The 16,521-nt window shown below is 39.7% G+C and overlaps 2 protein-coding genes across 6 annotated transcripts in view; one reads left to right on the plus strand and one right to left on the minus strand.

Annotated features, from left to right (window-relative positions):
- Positions 1-4,181, plus strand: part of NDUFAF1 (NADH:ubiquinone oxidoreductase complex assembly factor 1) — a 28,383-nt gene extending 24,202 nt beyond the window's left edge. For all 4 annotated transcript variants that reach the window (XR_016038233.1, XR_016038234.1, XR_016038231.1 and 1 more), the window contains exon 6: positions 2,065-4,181. The gene's annotated coding sequence lies outside the window, so the exon portion shown is untranslated. The remainder of the gene's footprint in view (positions 1-2,064) is intronic.
- The window catches only part of NUSAP1 (nucleolar and spindle associated protein 1), a 31,572-nt gene that overhangs the window by 6,715 nt on the left and 8,336 nt on the right, over positions 1-16,521 (minus strand). For both annotated transcript variants that reach the window (XM_055436472.2, XM_055436470.2), the window contains 6 exons: positions 14,166-14,325; positions 10,090-10,191; positions 9,136-9,245; positions 5,511-5,701; positions 4,175-4,332; positions 1,006-1,122 (listed from right to left, as the gene is read on the minus strand). In XM_055436472.2, the coding sequence (XP_055292447.1) occupies positions 1,006-1,122; positions 4,175-4,332; positions 5,511-5,701; positions 9,136-9,245; positions 10,090-10,191; positions 14,166-14,325 (838 nt within the window). The remainder of the gene's footprint in view (positions 1-1,005; positions 1,123-4,174; positions 4,333-5,510; positions 5,702-9,135; positions 9,246-10,089; positions 10,192-14,165; positions 14,326-16,521) is intronic.

The following is a 16,521-nucleotide window of genomic DNA, read 5'->3' on the forward strand; positions in this document are numbered from 1 at the left end:
AAAGACCTAAAGGAGGGAATGAGATGAATGGGTCTGAGGAGCTGAAACACCAGTGTGATTGTCACAGAGTCAGAGAAGGGAGGAGACAACGAAATGAGGGTGGAAGAGAGATGGGAAAGCTTAGGAGGTTCAGAGCAAGGCACTGATGTGCTCTGATTCGTTTTTAAGGTTGTAGTGGGGCCAAGAGGCTATTCTAGAAGTTCTGTAAGATGATGTCACTAGGACCAACGGCAGTAGCCATAAAGGGGTGAAAAGTGGTCAAATTACAGATCAGTTTCAAAGATGGAGTCGAACGGCCTGCATGTGGTGTCAAGGAGAGTAGACAGCCAAAGATCACTCCCAGACGTCTGCCCTGACACTTGGTGGAGAAGTGCCATTGCCACAGATGGGGAAACTTGGGGAGGAAAAATGCAGTGGGAGAAGTTTTTTTAAACCATGGTTCAGTTTGACTCTTACCCCTAAATAAGACTTAGTTTTTATTATATTTGTTGCATTAAGATTAGTAATTTAAACACTTACATAAACATGATTTTTATAGGAAGTTTGTTTTAAAATAATTCCAGAAGCACTGACATATAGATCACATTAATTGCTGATGTTTTAAGTGGATGTGAAGATACTTTAATATATGCCCAAGAGAGACATTTGGCCAATAAATGTCCCAGGTGGTCTAACCAGTGGTTCTCAGCCTAGGATTCCTTGAAAAACTATAAAGAAAACATTCATTTACCCATAGAAATATTCAAGTTTCTTAATTTTGGTTGAAGTTTTATTAATGCTTTATAGCAACACTGATTAGAAACTGTCTTTGGTTAACAAAAATATAAGTGAATTATTTAGTATTTGTTCAATGGACAGTTTTTAAATTATGGGTCATGTGAACACAGGGCAGAGGCAGGAATTCAAGGCCAAGTATGGCTTCCACTGAGTCACTAGGATTTTTCACATCCTCAGATGCATAACTGTTTAATCTTAACTCTTGTACCTCAAAACATTCCCACATACCTTTGTGTGGCTCATAGTTGAGAGGACGAGACAAACTTGCTTTGAGATCGAACACTGGTTTTTTATGGGAGACTGGAGTCTGCGCTGCCTCAGTTGTCAACTTGAATGGGGTAATAACTAAAACAACAAAATCCAAGGGTTTAATTAGAATAAAAGACCTGCTAAAGTTTTTATTTTATTAAAGTATCACTGCTCAATCTTAAATAGAATTTAATATGAACAGCCTGAAACAGAAGTAGGGTTAAAAAGGAGAAACAGGGAGAAAAGAGTTACTGAGGAGAACTAACCCCTGAGATTTGTTTCCCTGTCAGCAGCTCCCCAAATTGTGACATTTCCTAGGATCAACAGGAGTTCAGAATTCTGTTTTAGGAATTAATTGGGTGGGAAGGATGAATTAGGACTTTGGGATTAACATAAACATGTTACTACATATAAAATAGACAACCTAAAAAGGACCTAGTGTATAGCACAGGGAACTATATTCAGTATTTTGTAATAACCTATAAGGGAAAGGAATCTGAAAAAGATTACATATATATATGTTTTTATATGTATAACTGAATCACTTTGCTATATACCTGAAAGTAACGTAACACTGAATCAACTATATTTCAACTAAAATAAATTAACTGGGTAAATTTTCAGGCTGTTTCCCTGATATTATTTACCCTTTTTTTTGGCAGCACTGCATAGCATGCTGGATCTTAGTTCCCTAACCAAGGATAGAACCCACTCTCTGCAGTGGAAGTTCGGCATCCCAACTACTGGACCACCAGGGAATTCCCTACCCTTTTAAAAAGTTATATATTATTAATAGTGACATTTTCATTAACACAAACATAGATAAAGCCTGCAGGGAACATAATTACATAGAGATTAAAAGATCCATGGCTCTGGTTTTCACTAATGAAGGCTGTTACAGAAAGTGAATGTGAAGACTGTGAATTTTTGTAACAAAAGTTAAAAATATACCAGAATGGTATAATTGGGTAAGCCACATTTTTGCGACAGTTGGGCAGCATATATCTGACACATTTTATAATCCTTTTCCCCTTACAGGTTGCATTCAGGCCATTGTCAAATGTTGGTACTTGCCTGAATGTGTGAACAAGTAACCAGGATCCAGGAAGACCTAGTGAAACAAGACAGAAAAGCACAAAACCCCTGTGCTGAAGCCATTCCATTGTGTTGCTATCAGGTTTTGGTAAGGAGGGGAACAATGGGGCTGTCACACACTGCTGATGAGAGGATACACTGGTACAATTCAGCCAGTAATGTAAGTGTCTGCGTACCTTACTATCCAGCAGCCTCCTAGTTTTGAGAAATTCTTAAACGTGGATAGGAGATGTGTTCCACAGTGGTGGTAGTTACACTATATAAAATAATAAAAATTGTTCATGGGGGACACAGGCTTGATCCCTGGTCGGGGAACTGAGATGCCACATGCTGCAGGACACCTAAGCCAGCTCGCCGCAGCTACTGTCCACCACAGCTACGGACCATGCACTCTGGAACCCACATGCCACAACTAAAGAGCCCACATGCTGCAATTAAGACCCAACACAGCCAAAAATAAGTAAATAAATATTAAAAAAATAAAAGTCAGAAATACTCATGTGTCCATGAGCAGTAAAATGGATAACTTGAAATATATCCATACCATACCATTGAAAAACACAGTGAAAATGAATGAACTTTAGCTCATTTATCAGTATGGTTCTTGAAACATACAGAGTGAATAAAGCAAATCATTAGAAACAAATCAGTTTGATTCATCTACATAAAATTCATATTTGATACCTGGGGAAAGAAAACTATCCCATCCCGGCTGGGCACACTCCTGAGTAACCTAGAGGAGAAAACTCAGGATATGGCATGTTCTTATCTGTGGGCATTTGTGGGTCCTTGCTCACTATTAGGCAGGTGGCTGCTGCTCAGTGGTTCATGTCCCATGTAAAATGACAAGAGTCCCATCTTAAGGAAGTTTATTCATTTTTTTAGCCCTGCTTTCTGCCCAAACTTTCTTCCCCTTTTACGGGATGCTTTAGAATGTTATATGAAATATTTGCTTGCTGGTATAGAAAAGATTAAGGGTAAATGAGAATGAGAGGTCATATACAGGAAAAATCATAAATTTTCTGTTCCCACCTCTGCACACTCTCTTGAAATGTAGTTGTCAGTCTCACTATTTGATCTTTATTTTAGGTGTGAAAGGCATGAAAAAATCCACAGTCTCCACACTTATTATTACCAACAACAACAATATTCTCCTTTAGTCTGAACTCCTTCTGGATTTCTCTGGTCTCAGGGAACCAAGGCTCCTCTTGCCTGACATTCAGCAGAACTCTCAAGAAAATTTTGATACACTCAGTTCTAATATAGGCCTTAACCTGTTGGTGATAATGTTTTAAACCCTCACACTGCTATTGCAGTGTTCTTTTGAAAACCACCTGGTCTTTGTAGGTGATGATTAAGTAGACAGGGTGTAGAAGATTGTCTGTATGGCTCATTCTGGCTTATACACCATGCTGCTGCTGCTAAGTCACTTCAGTCGTGTCTGACTCTGCGACCCCATAGACGGCAGCCCACCAGGCTCCCCCGTCCCTGGGATTCTCCAGGCAAGAACACTGGAGTGGGTTGCCGTTTCCTTCTCCAATGTGTGAAAGTGAAAAGTGAAAGTGAAGTCGCTCAGTCGTGTCTGACCCTTAGCGACCCCACGGACTGCAGCCCACCAGGCTCCTCCGTCCATGGGACTTTCTAGGCAAGAGTGCTGGAGTGGCTTGCCATTGCCTTCTCTGCTTATACACCGTACTACCAGTCAATAGCATGGCATTTATTCCACGAACTCTGGGTCCTGTTAGTTTCAAGGTCTGGCAGAACCATTCAGAGGCTATAATGAGTGGTATGATCCTCCTCCTAATCTCTGAGGAGAGGCCAAATGTTCTCCAGGCACCATCTTGGGGCTTGTCTTGGACAGGATGGAGACCTTGGGCAGAGGGATCAAGTTTTTGTCTGTCTCTGGCATTTCCCTCACAAGTACAAATGCTATGGAGAAGATTTTGCTTTTGATTCTATAGATAGGAAGAGGCTTTAAGGAAACAATCCTATTAGTATGTTACGTGGCTTAAAAATGAAGCAGAAGTGTGGGGAGGGGGGTTTGTCTCTTTACCAGCAACAGATTCACCCCTTGTGGTCTTTAACTTGTGTGTCCCGAGCACAGCCTGGCCTTTTGGGGTATTCCCAGACATGGTCACATGTGGAGACTTTCTGGCTGGAGTCTTGGTCAGCGAACGCTTATGCTCATTATCTTTAGTAGCAGCTGAAAACCTAAATAGGATAGTGGAGAATAAGACATGAGTACTTGTGTCAAGAGTAACTTGGGCTGAGCTTATAAACACCACCTACCCATCACCAAGCACTGAAAGGGCCTCAATATAACTTGTTATACAAATGAACCTCTTTCACAAGACATGAATATTTTTAAACAATGATGCTACAGCAAATCATTTATCAACTTCTGTTACTTGTAAAATATGGTTTTGTACTCTCTACTCTCCCTGCCTTGGCCAATGACAATATAAAGCAGAATTCAAAGGAGACACCTAAGGGCCTCAAGTTATAGTTTCAGGTGTACTTGAAGAAGCTCCCTTTCTCCTCCCAATAAGGGCAAGTCAGAGGGACTGGGAGACCACTAAGACTCTACAACAGAACTAAGAAAATACATGTGTAGGAATGGTTCTGCTACCATGTCCAGGCTGTTCTGTACCCCGCAGGAAGCAAGGACTAGTCCTTGACCATGGTGTTCTTAAATATTAATAAATATAATCAGAACTGCCAAGTATAGGTACCTCATATTCCAAGCTAACTCAATAAATAGAATTCCAAACTCAAGGGCATTTTTCAGCTTTTAAAAACTATGTCTGATATTGCACATGTTGGGGAAGTATTGCCATGCACCACTTCTATTAAATGCAGCAATGCCCTTCATAAAGAAAAAAGGAGCCTGAAGATCTTCCTCTGTGGGGACGGTCACAGCTGAGGGCTACTTGAAGCCAGGAAAGGCACAAGCAAAGGAAGTAGGGATTAATGGCATGAGATGGCTATACTACTGCGCTACCTGGTGAGCTACAATGCTCACACTTCAGGATGAGTCAGTTCCTTAGTTTACCACATTGAGACATTTTCAGCTTCAACTTTATATTTAAGTCAATGGAAAAATTTCTATAGACATCTCTGCAGACATACGTTAAATTAATAAAGTAAAATATCCATATTATCTTTTCTATCTTTACTTCTGAATCAAATGTTAGGAAAGTTGGATAAAACAACAAAACACAAATTTAAAGGAAAAAAGATTAACTTAAATGTTTGCTGATCTTTCTATTCCAATCCTTTCTCCTTTTCCATCCACTCTAAAACATTTGATGTAGTCCACCTGAAATGTATTAAAAGCAATAAAGCCTTTAAGACCTCACCCTGGATTCCAGTTTGGAGCTTTTCTTTACCTGACATTCATCTTAGCCACCGAGAGAGCAGAGCGCTTGGCTGACCCCTTCACACACAAGGTGCTCCGGCCTGCGTGGGGCTGGCCTTGAAAGCGCGGCTGGCTGCCAGGGGTACAAGCCACGGAGAGTCTTCCTCGGGCAGGAACTGGAGTTGCCGGCACTCCCTTAGTGATGGGCTGCCTCTGGAGAACCTGAAATGCAGCACGTTAAAGCCTGGCCTCTTAGTATCGTCTCCTGGGCAGAGTGCAGGAGAGTGGACCATTTATCCCGTTCATCCTCACTGTTAACCCTGTCAGCCTTCCTGGTCACTACCTCACCCCATCCTATCTGCCCGGCAGGCTGGGCGGTTTTCTACACCTGTGCTACTAAGATGGCTCTGATTTAATAGAAACTTCTAGTTGTGCTGTGTTACAGAAAGCCCTCTGCAGCTCCCATGTCCCCAGGTATTTTCTCACTAGGGAGAGCAGGTGGCTAAACAGTCCCCTATGGCCACAGACAGGGGATAAATGGTTCTCTTGGAAAGATGGTTCCTTCCACAGCATGATATGCAGTTTATTAAATATAAACTCAAAGAAGAACCTATTGTGTAAAAAGCTTATGAAATCTACAAATAATTACTCCCCAACCCAACCCTAGCTCCCCAATAGCTTTTTAAAGTTCTTTTTTAAAAACCTAAAGAAAAAGAAGAGAGAAAGGGGAATGCTCTCTGTGAAACAGCAGGGAAGGGTTTCACTTATCTTTTTTAGATACAGTCAAAGCACAAAGAGAGATGGAATGTTTTACTATCATTAGTCTAAACTCTGCTGAAGGCAGAAGAAATCTAACTTCACTAACTGACAACAGAAATAGGACTACTGGAATTGACAGTGTAGAGCCAAAAGAAACATTCTGATTATAGCCTATGAAATAATACAAGGAAGCAGAGAATTACATTAAGTTCTCATTTCAACATACAAGCAGAAGAGATTCATGTAGTGAGACGAATTTTAAAATAAAATATTTAGTAAATATGTATCTTTACCATAAGCTAAGAACTCAGGTTAGATGTATTAAGTATACTGTTATATGTATTCACACCATTTATGTTTTCTTCTTTCTCCTAAAATTCCCACTTTCTACACACTGTTTCCTCACAATTCACTTGGTGTCAGAACCATCAACTCTGCATCTTTGCTTAAGCAACTTAAAATGTTTAAGTGACTCTGCTCACACTGAGTACCAATTTTTCTGGCTTTTCAGGTAGAATATTATGCTGACTCTAGTACCACTATTTTGTTTGCAATGTATCTAATAAATTTTTCCCTTTCTTTTAGCAAAATAATCCTGTTTTAACAAAGCGAGGAGTTCAAGCATAACATACATAAAAATAAAAATGTGGGATAAAGATTTACATAGGGAAAATAATAAAAGCAGTAAAAATAAAAGCATATTTTTATGATCTTGGGACAGGAAGGGCAACACAAAACCCTCAGTTTTAAAAGGAAAAGGTGTAAAGTTTAATAAAACAATAAAACCTTCCACAAGGTAAGATACCATTAATACGGTTAAAAAGATAAACTATGGGAAAGTATTTAGAACATATAATACATAATATTTGTCATTCATATAGATAAGTGGCTCATAAATTAGCAAAAATTAAGAAAAAGCAAATTCACAGAAAACCCGCCAATTATATCATACAAAGATTTGTAACATGAACATGTAACATCTGATGATCAGAGAAATGCAAATTCGATTGTTTTTTTCATATATTATCAAAATTTAAAAATTTGATCATTCCCACTGTTAGCAAAGTAAACAGGCATCTTGGGGCACAAAGTTTGGGATCCCATTGTAGAGAAGCCATCAGGCAACTAATCATAGAGACAGTCATCGGTCACAGCCAAGATGATTCTCTCTAGATCTCTGCTCACTTCTTACTGTTCATCACTCTCCAAAGGACCAACCCCCAAGCATATCAACTGTTAAAAAAAACCATATTAGCTATGGTGAAGTCACTATCATTGTTTTTTATTTAGTCTCCAAATAGATCATACCAAATAGCCCATCTCATCAGCTGATTCCTGACTGAACAGTGACACTGGGGTGGGATTTATAGAACCAAACTCATTCAGATGGGACTGTCAACTAAGAAACAAGATAAGCTACTCATTTATTCAACACATCTTCAAGGCTACACTCAAGTTTATGGTTAAAGCAGTTGTTCTGCCCTTAACTTTTATCTAGAAAATTAATTCATTCTTATCATGTGTACAGAAAGCTTGACTTTTAGTAAAGTTTTTAAGTAGACTCAGCTTCATGGTAAGGAAAATGAGTGGCTCTCTTTCCAGGCATATTTGCAGGTAGCTCATGCCTGTGCAGGGAAAGAAGCTATCTGCTTTCTGGAAAGTATCAGCAGGTCACTCCCCTTCTCCCTCACTCCCAGGATGGGCCTCTTGTCCCAGTATTCAGTAATGAATGCTGTGATACTTAGTGATGAATGCTGTGAAACTTAGCCCTTGTTAAAATGTAAACGTCTTCTTATGGACATACTGAGTATCTCTTCTCTGGATCGTCCACCCATGTTGTTAGATCAGTATGAAGGGATGGAGATGTTTAATGCCTTGACTTGGGGATGCTGCTGCTTGTTAGAAGGTTGATAACACTGTCTTCAACTGTGGTAACAGTGGTTTTATAAACACTGTTCAAGTGAACATTTATTATCCAAGATTAAGTCTCTAAGAACCACATGTATTTTTTTTTAAATTATTTAGAGCTTATTATCCAGTGCATTTCCCCATTGCCATGGGTATCAGAAAACTCAAAACTCAGTAACTGATATAGCAGACATTGTACCTGCTAACAATGCTCATTTTCTGCCCTTTTTAAAACAGCTTTATACTATATTGTGTTGTAATACCACACACCGGCTCAAATTCTTTGAGAAATAGGTTATTATGTATTATTAAATTAAAAAATGTTTTCCATCCAAATGTGAGGCAACCCTTTAACACCAGGTAGCATGTAAGACAGTAACATCAACTTCCTAGGATGTTATTAACTCACTACTCTTCTGCTAACTCAACCTCGGGGTTGACTTCACCTTCTCTTACTCAAAGGAGTTCAAGTCCAGCACTACCTGGTCTGAAGGCCCACAGTCCAGGGAGTTCAGTTATGACAGTAAGCCTTCAAGCTAGCCACTGTTAGTCACCCCTTTTCCCTTTGGGTTAGAGACAGGAAAAGAAGGTGGCTTCAGCCATAAATCAGTTTTTCCCCAAAGAAAGTGATAGGCACAATGTCTGATTGTGGAAAGCAGAGTAACTTATTGCTATTTTGGAATTCTTCCTTTTTTTTGTTTTTACTGTTTACTTTAAATATTTTTCTATTTAAAAATTTTTAAAAAGTTTTATTTTCTTACTGTTTTTTCTTTCTTTTTAACTATTTTTTATAGTAAAGATTCACTGCTTTATCTGGAGGATTTTGAAAATTCTCAAAAACAAATTTAAAATAATAAAGATATATTAAACTCAAATCTATTCCAGTAATAGAATAATAGAAAGCTAGTTGTATTAACCATGCTATGTAATACACAGTATCAACATTAAAGTCAAACAGTACCACTAAGAACATAATTTTATCAGCATACCTTCAGTTCATTAAATGAATTGTGTTCTTCAAAATGTTTCTTTTTTCTCTCAACATACTGATCAATGGACTCCATTTCCTTAAAACGAGCCTCGTGAAGCTTCTTAAAGTCTAGAGTATTTCCCCAAATATGAAAATTAATAACAAGACAAAATCCATTTATTCACCTTCCTTATGTTTCTCTGTTAACATTTATTCTCATCTCAGCATTCCTAATATTCAACTTCAAACATCATTTTTGCTAAAATTTTAATTTCAAAACATTTAGTTTTTGGAAACTCAGGAGAAAAGCATATTCATCTTATAAACTATCAAACACTGGCAATCTCTCCATTTCACTGCCTACTGACATCTTGGTTTAGTCCAGAGGATGAGAAAAGATTAACAGATTTGTCCTCCACCTCACCAATTAATTAATGGCCTTTACTTAAATTTGACATTTTATAATGCTAAGAAGAGAAGGGAATGCTAAGAAGAGAAGGGAATTTATAATGCTAAGAAGAGAAGGGAATGGCAACCCACTCCAGTACTCTTGTCTGGAGAACCCCATGGACAGAGGAGCCTGGTGGGCTACAGTCCATGGCGTCACAAAGAGTCAGACACGACTGAGTGACTAAGCATAATGCTAAGAAAGCTCTATGCCAAGGATTGGTAAATTTTGTCTGTAAAGGGGCAGACAATAAATATTTTATGCTTGACAGCCACACACAATGTGGTCTCTGAGTTATGTTCCTTCTTTTATACAATGCTTTACAACTGTAAGACATTCTTAGCTCAAGGGCTGTAAGACAGGCTAAGATGGGCAATAGTTTACCTCTATTCTGTGCTATTCTAATTAATTATATTCTCACTAAACATAAGTAATAGAATTTCTAATACATGCTGAGCAGCATTTTAAGTATTCTAAATATACCCACAATCAACATTCTATGTGCCAGGCAACAGAGTAACTTACTTGGAGTAGTGCTTGCAGTTTTTTTATTTTTTCCAGGTTTGGAAAACCCATCTGTGTAGAGAGTCTTCTTTCTTTTTGAAGGTACCCTTGGATCTTCATTACCTGAATCCAAAGATACAGAATGATTTCTAAAAATTATTCCCATGAAGAAATGTAACAGAAACTAACACTGTAAAGCAATTATACTTCAATTTTTAAAAATGTAAGTTAACATGAAGGATTTTCATGTGCTAGCAATGGCAAGCCACTCCAGTACTATTGCCTAGAAAATCCCATGGATGGAGGAGCCTGGTAGGCTGCAGTCCGTGGGGTCGCTAAGGGTCGGACACGACTGAGCGACTTCACTTTCACTTTTCACTTTCCACTTTCACACATTGGAGAAGGAAATGGCAACCCACTCCAGTGTTCTTGCCTGGAGAATCCCAGGGACGGGGGAGCCTGGTGGGCTTCCGTCTATGGGGTCACACAGAGTCGGACACGACTGAAGTGACTTAGCAGCAGCAGCAGCAGCAGTCTCTGCCAAGGTTGTGGGAGAAACAGTATGTAAGGAGCACAAAGAATTAGTTATAGCATCACCACAATTTTAGCTCATATTCCAAGCAGACAGAAATTTTTGTGCTTCCTGTATAGCTATATAAGCCTATCAGAAATTTAAAAACACTTTTCCAGAACTTTTGCTATGAACACGTCCAGTTGTTTTAACGAGAACGATAAAAATCATACAATTCCACCAGCCTAAGAAATACTATTATCATTCTGGCATATTTTCTCAGGTCCTTTGCTTCTATGCTTGTTTTGCTTTTATTCTTTAAATCTAGTTAAGATCATGATGTGTTTAACGGTTGCTATTTCCTTCTACTTATCTTCCCATTCTAATATCATTTTTAGCTTGAGGCAATCAACTAAATACTGTGTAAGTGACTTTTCAAGAAATGCTACTTAGGAAGTCATACATCCTTAACGTTTCCCAATACATCTAAAAAACAAGACAAAAGAATAAATAGATAGAGCTGGAGGGGCTGAGTGGCTTTTGCTTGGACCTTGGCCATGAAATAGGATATGTAAAGAGTCAGAGCCACTCTTCACAGCATGCTTACTATAAATGAAAATATAATAACTACAACAAAGGGACAACCTAGCAGATGCCTCCATAACCAAGTGATGCACGTTAACAAGACTAGTCATAGGACAAACCAATATCTGAGTCCTCTGGGGTGCTGACTATGAAGGACACTGTGTCCTAGTTTGTGGGATTCCTGCCAGTAGGGCATGATCTGATTCTAACCATCAACAACATTAGACAAACTAAGTCAGAGGACCCAGGAAACTGGTCTGGATTTTAAAAACGTCAACATACTGGGAGACAAAGGAAGGCTGAGGAACTGTCCCATATTAAAGTTGTTTAAAGAGGCATGGCAACGAAATGCCAAGGATGAGTCTGCCTTTGTTTTAAGGGACATTGCTGGGATGAAATCTAAATAAGGTCTGTCTAAATAAGGTTAGTTATCAAGTCTCATACTTTCTAGCCTCAGGATGCCTCCGTACTCTCAAAAATTGAGAACCCCAAAGAATTTTTGTTCATGTATCAATATGTACCATACTAGACTTAAAACTAAGACATTTAAAGATATTTGATTCACTAAAAATACACCCAGTATAACTTAACATAATTAAAAATGACTAAAGTTTGAGTAGAGTGGTTATTTTTTCTTTTCTTTTACAATTTCTTTAACATCTGATAATAAAAGGCAGCTGGATTCTCTCATCTGGTTCTGCATACACTATGTTGTGATGTATTGTTCTGGTTGAAGTAGTATATGAAAACAAATTTTGCCATATACAGCTATGTGGTTAAAAGTGAAGACTATTTAATGGCCTTTTAAGATAATTGTGGATATTCTTCTTTGATACTACACCAAACCTTGACAAGTGGTTGTTTGTTAGAGGTTAACTATCATGTGGAATATGAACTGCACTCTGTACATTTGTGAGAAAAAGTCCTTATGTTTTAAGAAACACACAGAAATATTTAGGGGTGAAAAGGCACATATCTGAAACTTACTCTCAAGCAGTTTATGAAAAAATGTATACAACACATATAAGTATGTATATATGTATATAAGTAGAATAACAAAGCAAATATGGCAAAATATTAATATTTGGGAAATATAGGTGAAAGATATATAGGAACTCTTGTTACTGTTCTTACAACTTCATGTCTAGAATTATGTCAAAATAAAATTTAAAAAATTCCTCTCACCAGAAACTACATGATCCGATTTTTCTCCTTCAAACAGTCTCCACTTCAGTGGGCAAACCTTACTTACAGGATCTACCCTCATTTTTCCCATGCCTTCAAAACTGGGTCCTAGAGGTAAGTCTTCTCAACAACATGATTGGTGGAATACCAGCCATTTGTAATTCTACACCCACCTCTGACTATGTCATATTTCTTTACATTCCCCTCATCTCAAGATTTCAAAGTGAGTTTATGAGGCATAGGTATCAGAATTACCTGGGGATGCTTATTAAATCTGCAGAATTTCAAGCTCACCTCAGACCTACTGAATCAGAACCTCTATTCCTTTAACTTTCTAAATTTAGTAACACATTCAAACTGTTGGGGAAGACAGGAAGCCTCAGCATTAGAAATTCTGCATTAAACTGCTTGGTGGACATGAGTGGATCATTTCTTTCTCAGTCCCCTCAGGCAAACATCAAGTCCCAGACAGACTATCAGGATGAAGCAAACACTGAGACACTGCTGTAACTGGCAGGCTTCCTGAGGGATGAAATCAGAAAGCACCAAGTCCTATTAGGTAAAGGGGAACTGAAGTTTTCTGGCTTTTTTTTTTTTTGGTGGCCACACCATGAACCATCCGTCCGTTCCGTTGCTCAGTCGTGTCCGACTCTTTGCGACCCCCTGGACTGTAGCCTACCAGGCTTCTCCCTCCATGGGATTCTCCAGGCAAGAATACTGGAGTGGGTTACCGTTTCCTTCTCCAGGGGATCTTCCCGACCCAGGGATCGAACCCGGGTCTCCCGCATTGGAGGCTGACGCTTTAACCTCTGAGCCACCAGGGAAGCCCCCCCAAAAAATATACCTTTATCATAATAAAACAGTCACACTGCTGGGAAGGTAGACCATGAAAATCCCTTTTAATTGTCCTACTTGAAGGGGCGAACAGGCCTCTGTACCTGTCTCTGAGCAGGCCAGAAGGAGCTAATAGGTAGAATGTGGGTTCCTCTCATCCCACCTAGAGATTAACTGCCTGAAACTTTCCTGCTATCACTCTTATTCTGGTTTCTACCAGTTGTTAAAGGTGACCTGATGGCCTGATATACTTGGTTCTAACTTTTGCTCTCGCTGCAGAACCCTTGGAAATTCTATATAGTGGTATAATGGGTGGAATGGTTTTTCCCAAAAGAGATATGCTGAAGTCTTAATCTCTGGTAACTGTGAAATGACCTTATTTGGAAAGATTCTTTGTAGATGTAATCAACTTAAGCTGAGGTCACTGAGACAGACCTGGGCTTCCCAGGGTGGTGCAGTGGTAAAGAATCTGCCTGCCAATGCAGTAGATGCAAGAGACGCAGGGTTCGATCCCTGGGTCAGGAAGATCCCCTGGAGTAGGAAATGGTAACCTGCTCCAATATTCTTGCCTGGAGAATCCCATGGACAGAGGAGCCTGGTGGGCTACAGTCCATGGGGTTGCAAAGAGTCGGACATGACTGAGGGCACAGACACACACAATCCAATATAACTGGTGTCCTTTTAAGGCAACAATATAAAGAAAACGACACACAGAAAGAATGCCACATGACGAAGAGGCAGAGATTTAGCTGCAAGCCAAGGTCTATAACCACCACCAGAGGTACAAAGCAGCCAGGAAGGATTCTCCCAATGTGGAAGAGAATGGCCCTACTGACACCTTAATTTTAGACTCCAGTCTCCAGAACTGTGAGAGAACAAGTTTCTAAGTTGCCCAGTTTGTGGAACTTTGTTATGGCAGTCCTAGGGAACTAAAGCACAGTCACCCTAGCAATTTTAGATTTTTAAAAAACTACTTGCATACCATCTATTCCATGTTTCCCTGAGGACACTGCATTCTCATCTTCTTGACTCTCATTTGGTAGAGAAGGAACTTCTACAGCAGTTCTGAGAACCTGGTTTTCATGCTTTTCTTGATTCTGGGATTCAGTAGGGTCACATATTTTTATCTCTGAATGATTCTGCTACAAATTTTAAAAAGAAATAAATGATTTAAATGACAAGTAATTACATTTGAAAATTGCCATGAGTAAATGTGAAAAGGTCTCATCACAAGAAAAATTTAACAATGTGAGGAGATGGATGTTAACTAGACACTGTATATACTGTGAAATGATCACCCCAAATATTGAATCATTACATTGTACACCCAAAACTGATAGTGTGTTATGTGTCAATTATACCTCAATTAAAAAAAATATCATTAGGGACTTCTCTGGTAGTCCAGTGGTTAAGAATCCGGCTTCCAGTGCAGGGGACATGTGTTCAGTCCCTGGTGGGGGAACTCAGATCTCACAGGCTGCAGGGAAACTAAGCCAGTGAACTGCATCTGAAGAGCCTACAAGTCACAACAAAGACCCAGCAGAGCCAAAAGAAAAAAAATAGATATCATTTAAAACACCGCTTAGAGTCAGACATAAAAAAAGGAAAGAAAAAAGTAATCACTCTCTTCCAAAGATAGGTACCAAATTGAGGGGGAAAAGGAATTAAAGGAAGAAAAGGAAGGGACTAAGCTTCTGAATGGCAGGTCAGGTTCTCTGCCTCACCACGTGTTGTGAGAATCTGCATTTGGGCATAGGAGAGACTAGGGACAACTGGAAGGCACACACGGCAGAGGAAGCTCTCCGACGGAGGAGAAACGGACACTGCAAGACCTCGACAGGCTAACGAGTAAGGTCCTACACAAAGCGAGAACATAAAAGTTAGGGCCATCTCATAAAAGTTACATATGTGTGAAAGGATAATAAAACCAGAATCCTGTCAAAGCCAGTGGAGGAAGTGCCTGGAATCACGTGACCACACTGCTCAAAGACTAAGCTGATCACCAGGCCCAGGACAAGTTAGGAAGGAGGAAAAAAAAATATTGTATTTGATACTGATATCTCTTTCCTTCTTATTTACTATACACCTTCTTTACTATACACCTTGAATACACCTTTCAGTTCAGTTCAGTCGCTCAGTCGTGTCCGACTCTTAGCGACCCCATGAACCACAGCACGCCAGGCCTCCCTGTCCATCACCAACTCCCGGAGTTCACTCAAACTCATGTCCATCGAGTCAGTGATGCCATCCAGCCATCTCATCCTCTGTCGTCCCCGTCTCCTCCCACCCCCAATCCCTCCCAGCATCAGACTCTTTTCCAGTGAGTCAACGCGTCGCATGAGGTGGCCAAAGTATTGGAGTTTCAGCTTTAGCATAAGTCCTTCCAAAGAACACCCAGGATTGATCTCCTCTAGAATGGACTGGTTGGATCTCCTTGCAGTCCAAGGGACTCTCAAGAGTCTTCTCCAGCACCACAGTTCAAAAGCATCAATTCTTCGGCGATCAGCTTTCTTCACAGTCCAACTCTCACATCCATACATGACCATGGGAAAAACCATAGCCTTGACTAGACGGACCTTGGTTGGCAAAGTAATGTCCCTGCTCTTTAATATGCTATCTAGGCTGGTCATAACTTTCCTTCCAAAAAGCAAGCGTCTTTTAATTTCACGGCTGCAATCAGCATCCGCAGTGATTTTGGAGCCCCAAAATATAAAGCCTGACACAGTTTCCACTGTTTCCCCATCTATTTCCCAAGAAGTGATGGGACCAGATGCCATGATCTTCGTTTTCTGAATGTTGAGCTTTAAGCCAACCTTTTCACTCTCCTTTTTCACTTTCATCACTTTGAGTTCCTCTTCACTTTCTGCCATAAGGGTGGTGTCATCTGCATATCTGAGGTTATTGATATTTCTCCCAGCAATCTTGATTCCAGCTCGTGCTTCTTCCAGCCCAGTGTTCCTCATGATGTACTCTGCATATAAGTTAAATAAGCAGGGTGACAATATACAACCTTGACGTACTCCCTTTCCTATTTGGAACCAGTCTGTTGTTCCATGTCCAGTTCTAACTTTCTAACTGTTGCTTCCTGACCTGCATACAGGTTTCTCAAGAGGCAGGTCAGGTGGTCTGGTATTCCCATCTCTCAGAATTTTCCACAGTTTATTGTGATCCACACAGTCAAAGGCGTTGGCATAGTCAATGAAGCAGAAATAGATGTTTTTCTGGAACTCTCATGCTTTCTCCATAATGCAGCAGATGTTGGCAATTTGATCTCTGGTGCCTCTGCCTTTTCTAAAACCTGCCTGAACATCTGGAAGTTCACGATTCACATATTGCTG

The sequence above is a fragment of the Moschus berezovskii genome, chromosome 9 (assembly GCF_049115385.1).
Source record: "Moschus berezovskii isolate FMDL1 chromosome 9, NW_MosBer_1.0, whole genome shotgun sequence".
NCBI classification, from domain to species: domain Eukaryota; kingdom Metazoa; phylum Chordata; class Mammalia; order Artiodactyla; family Moschidae; genus Moschus; species Moschus berezovskii.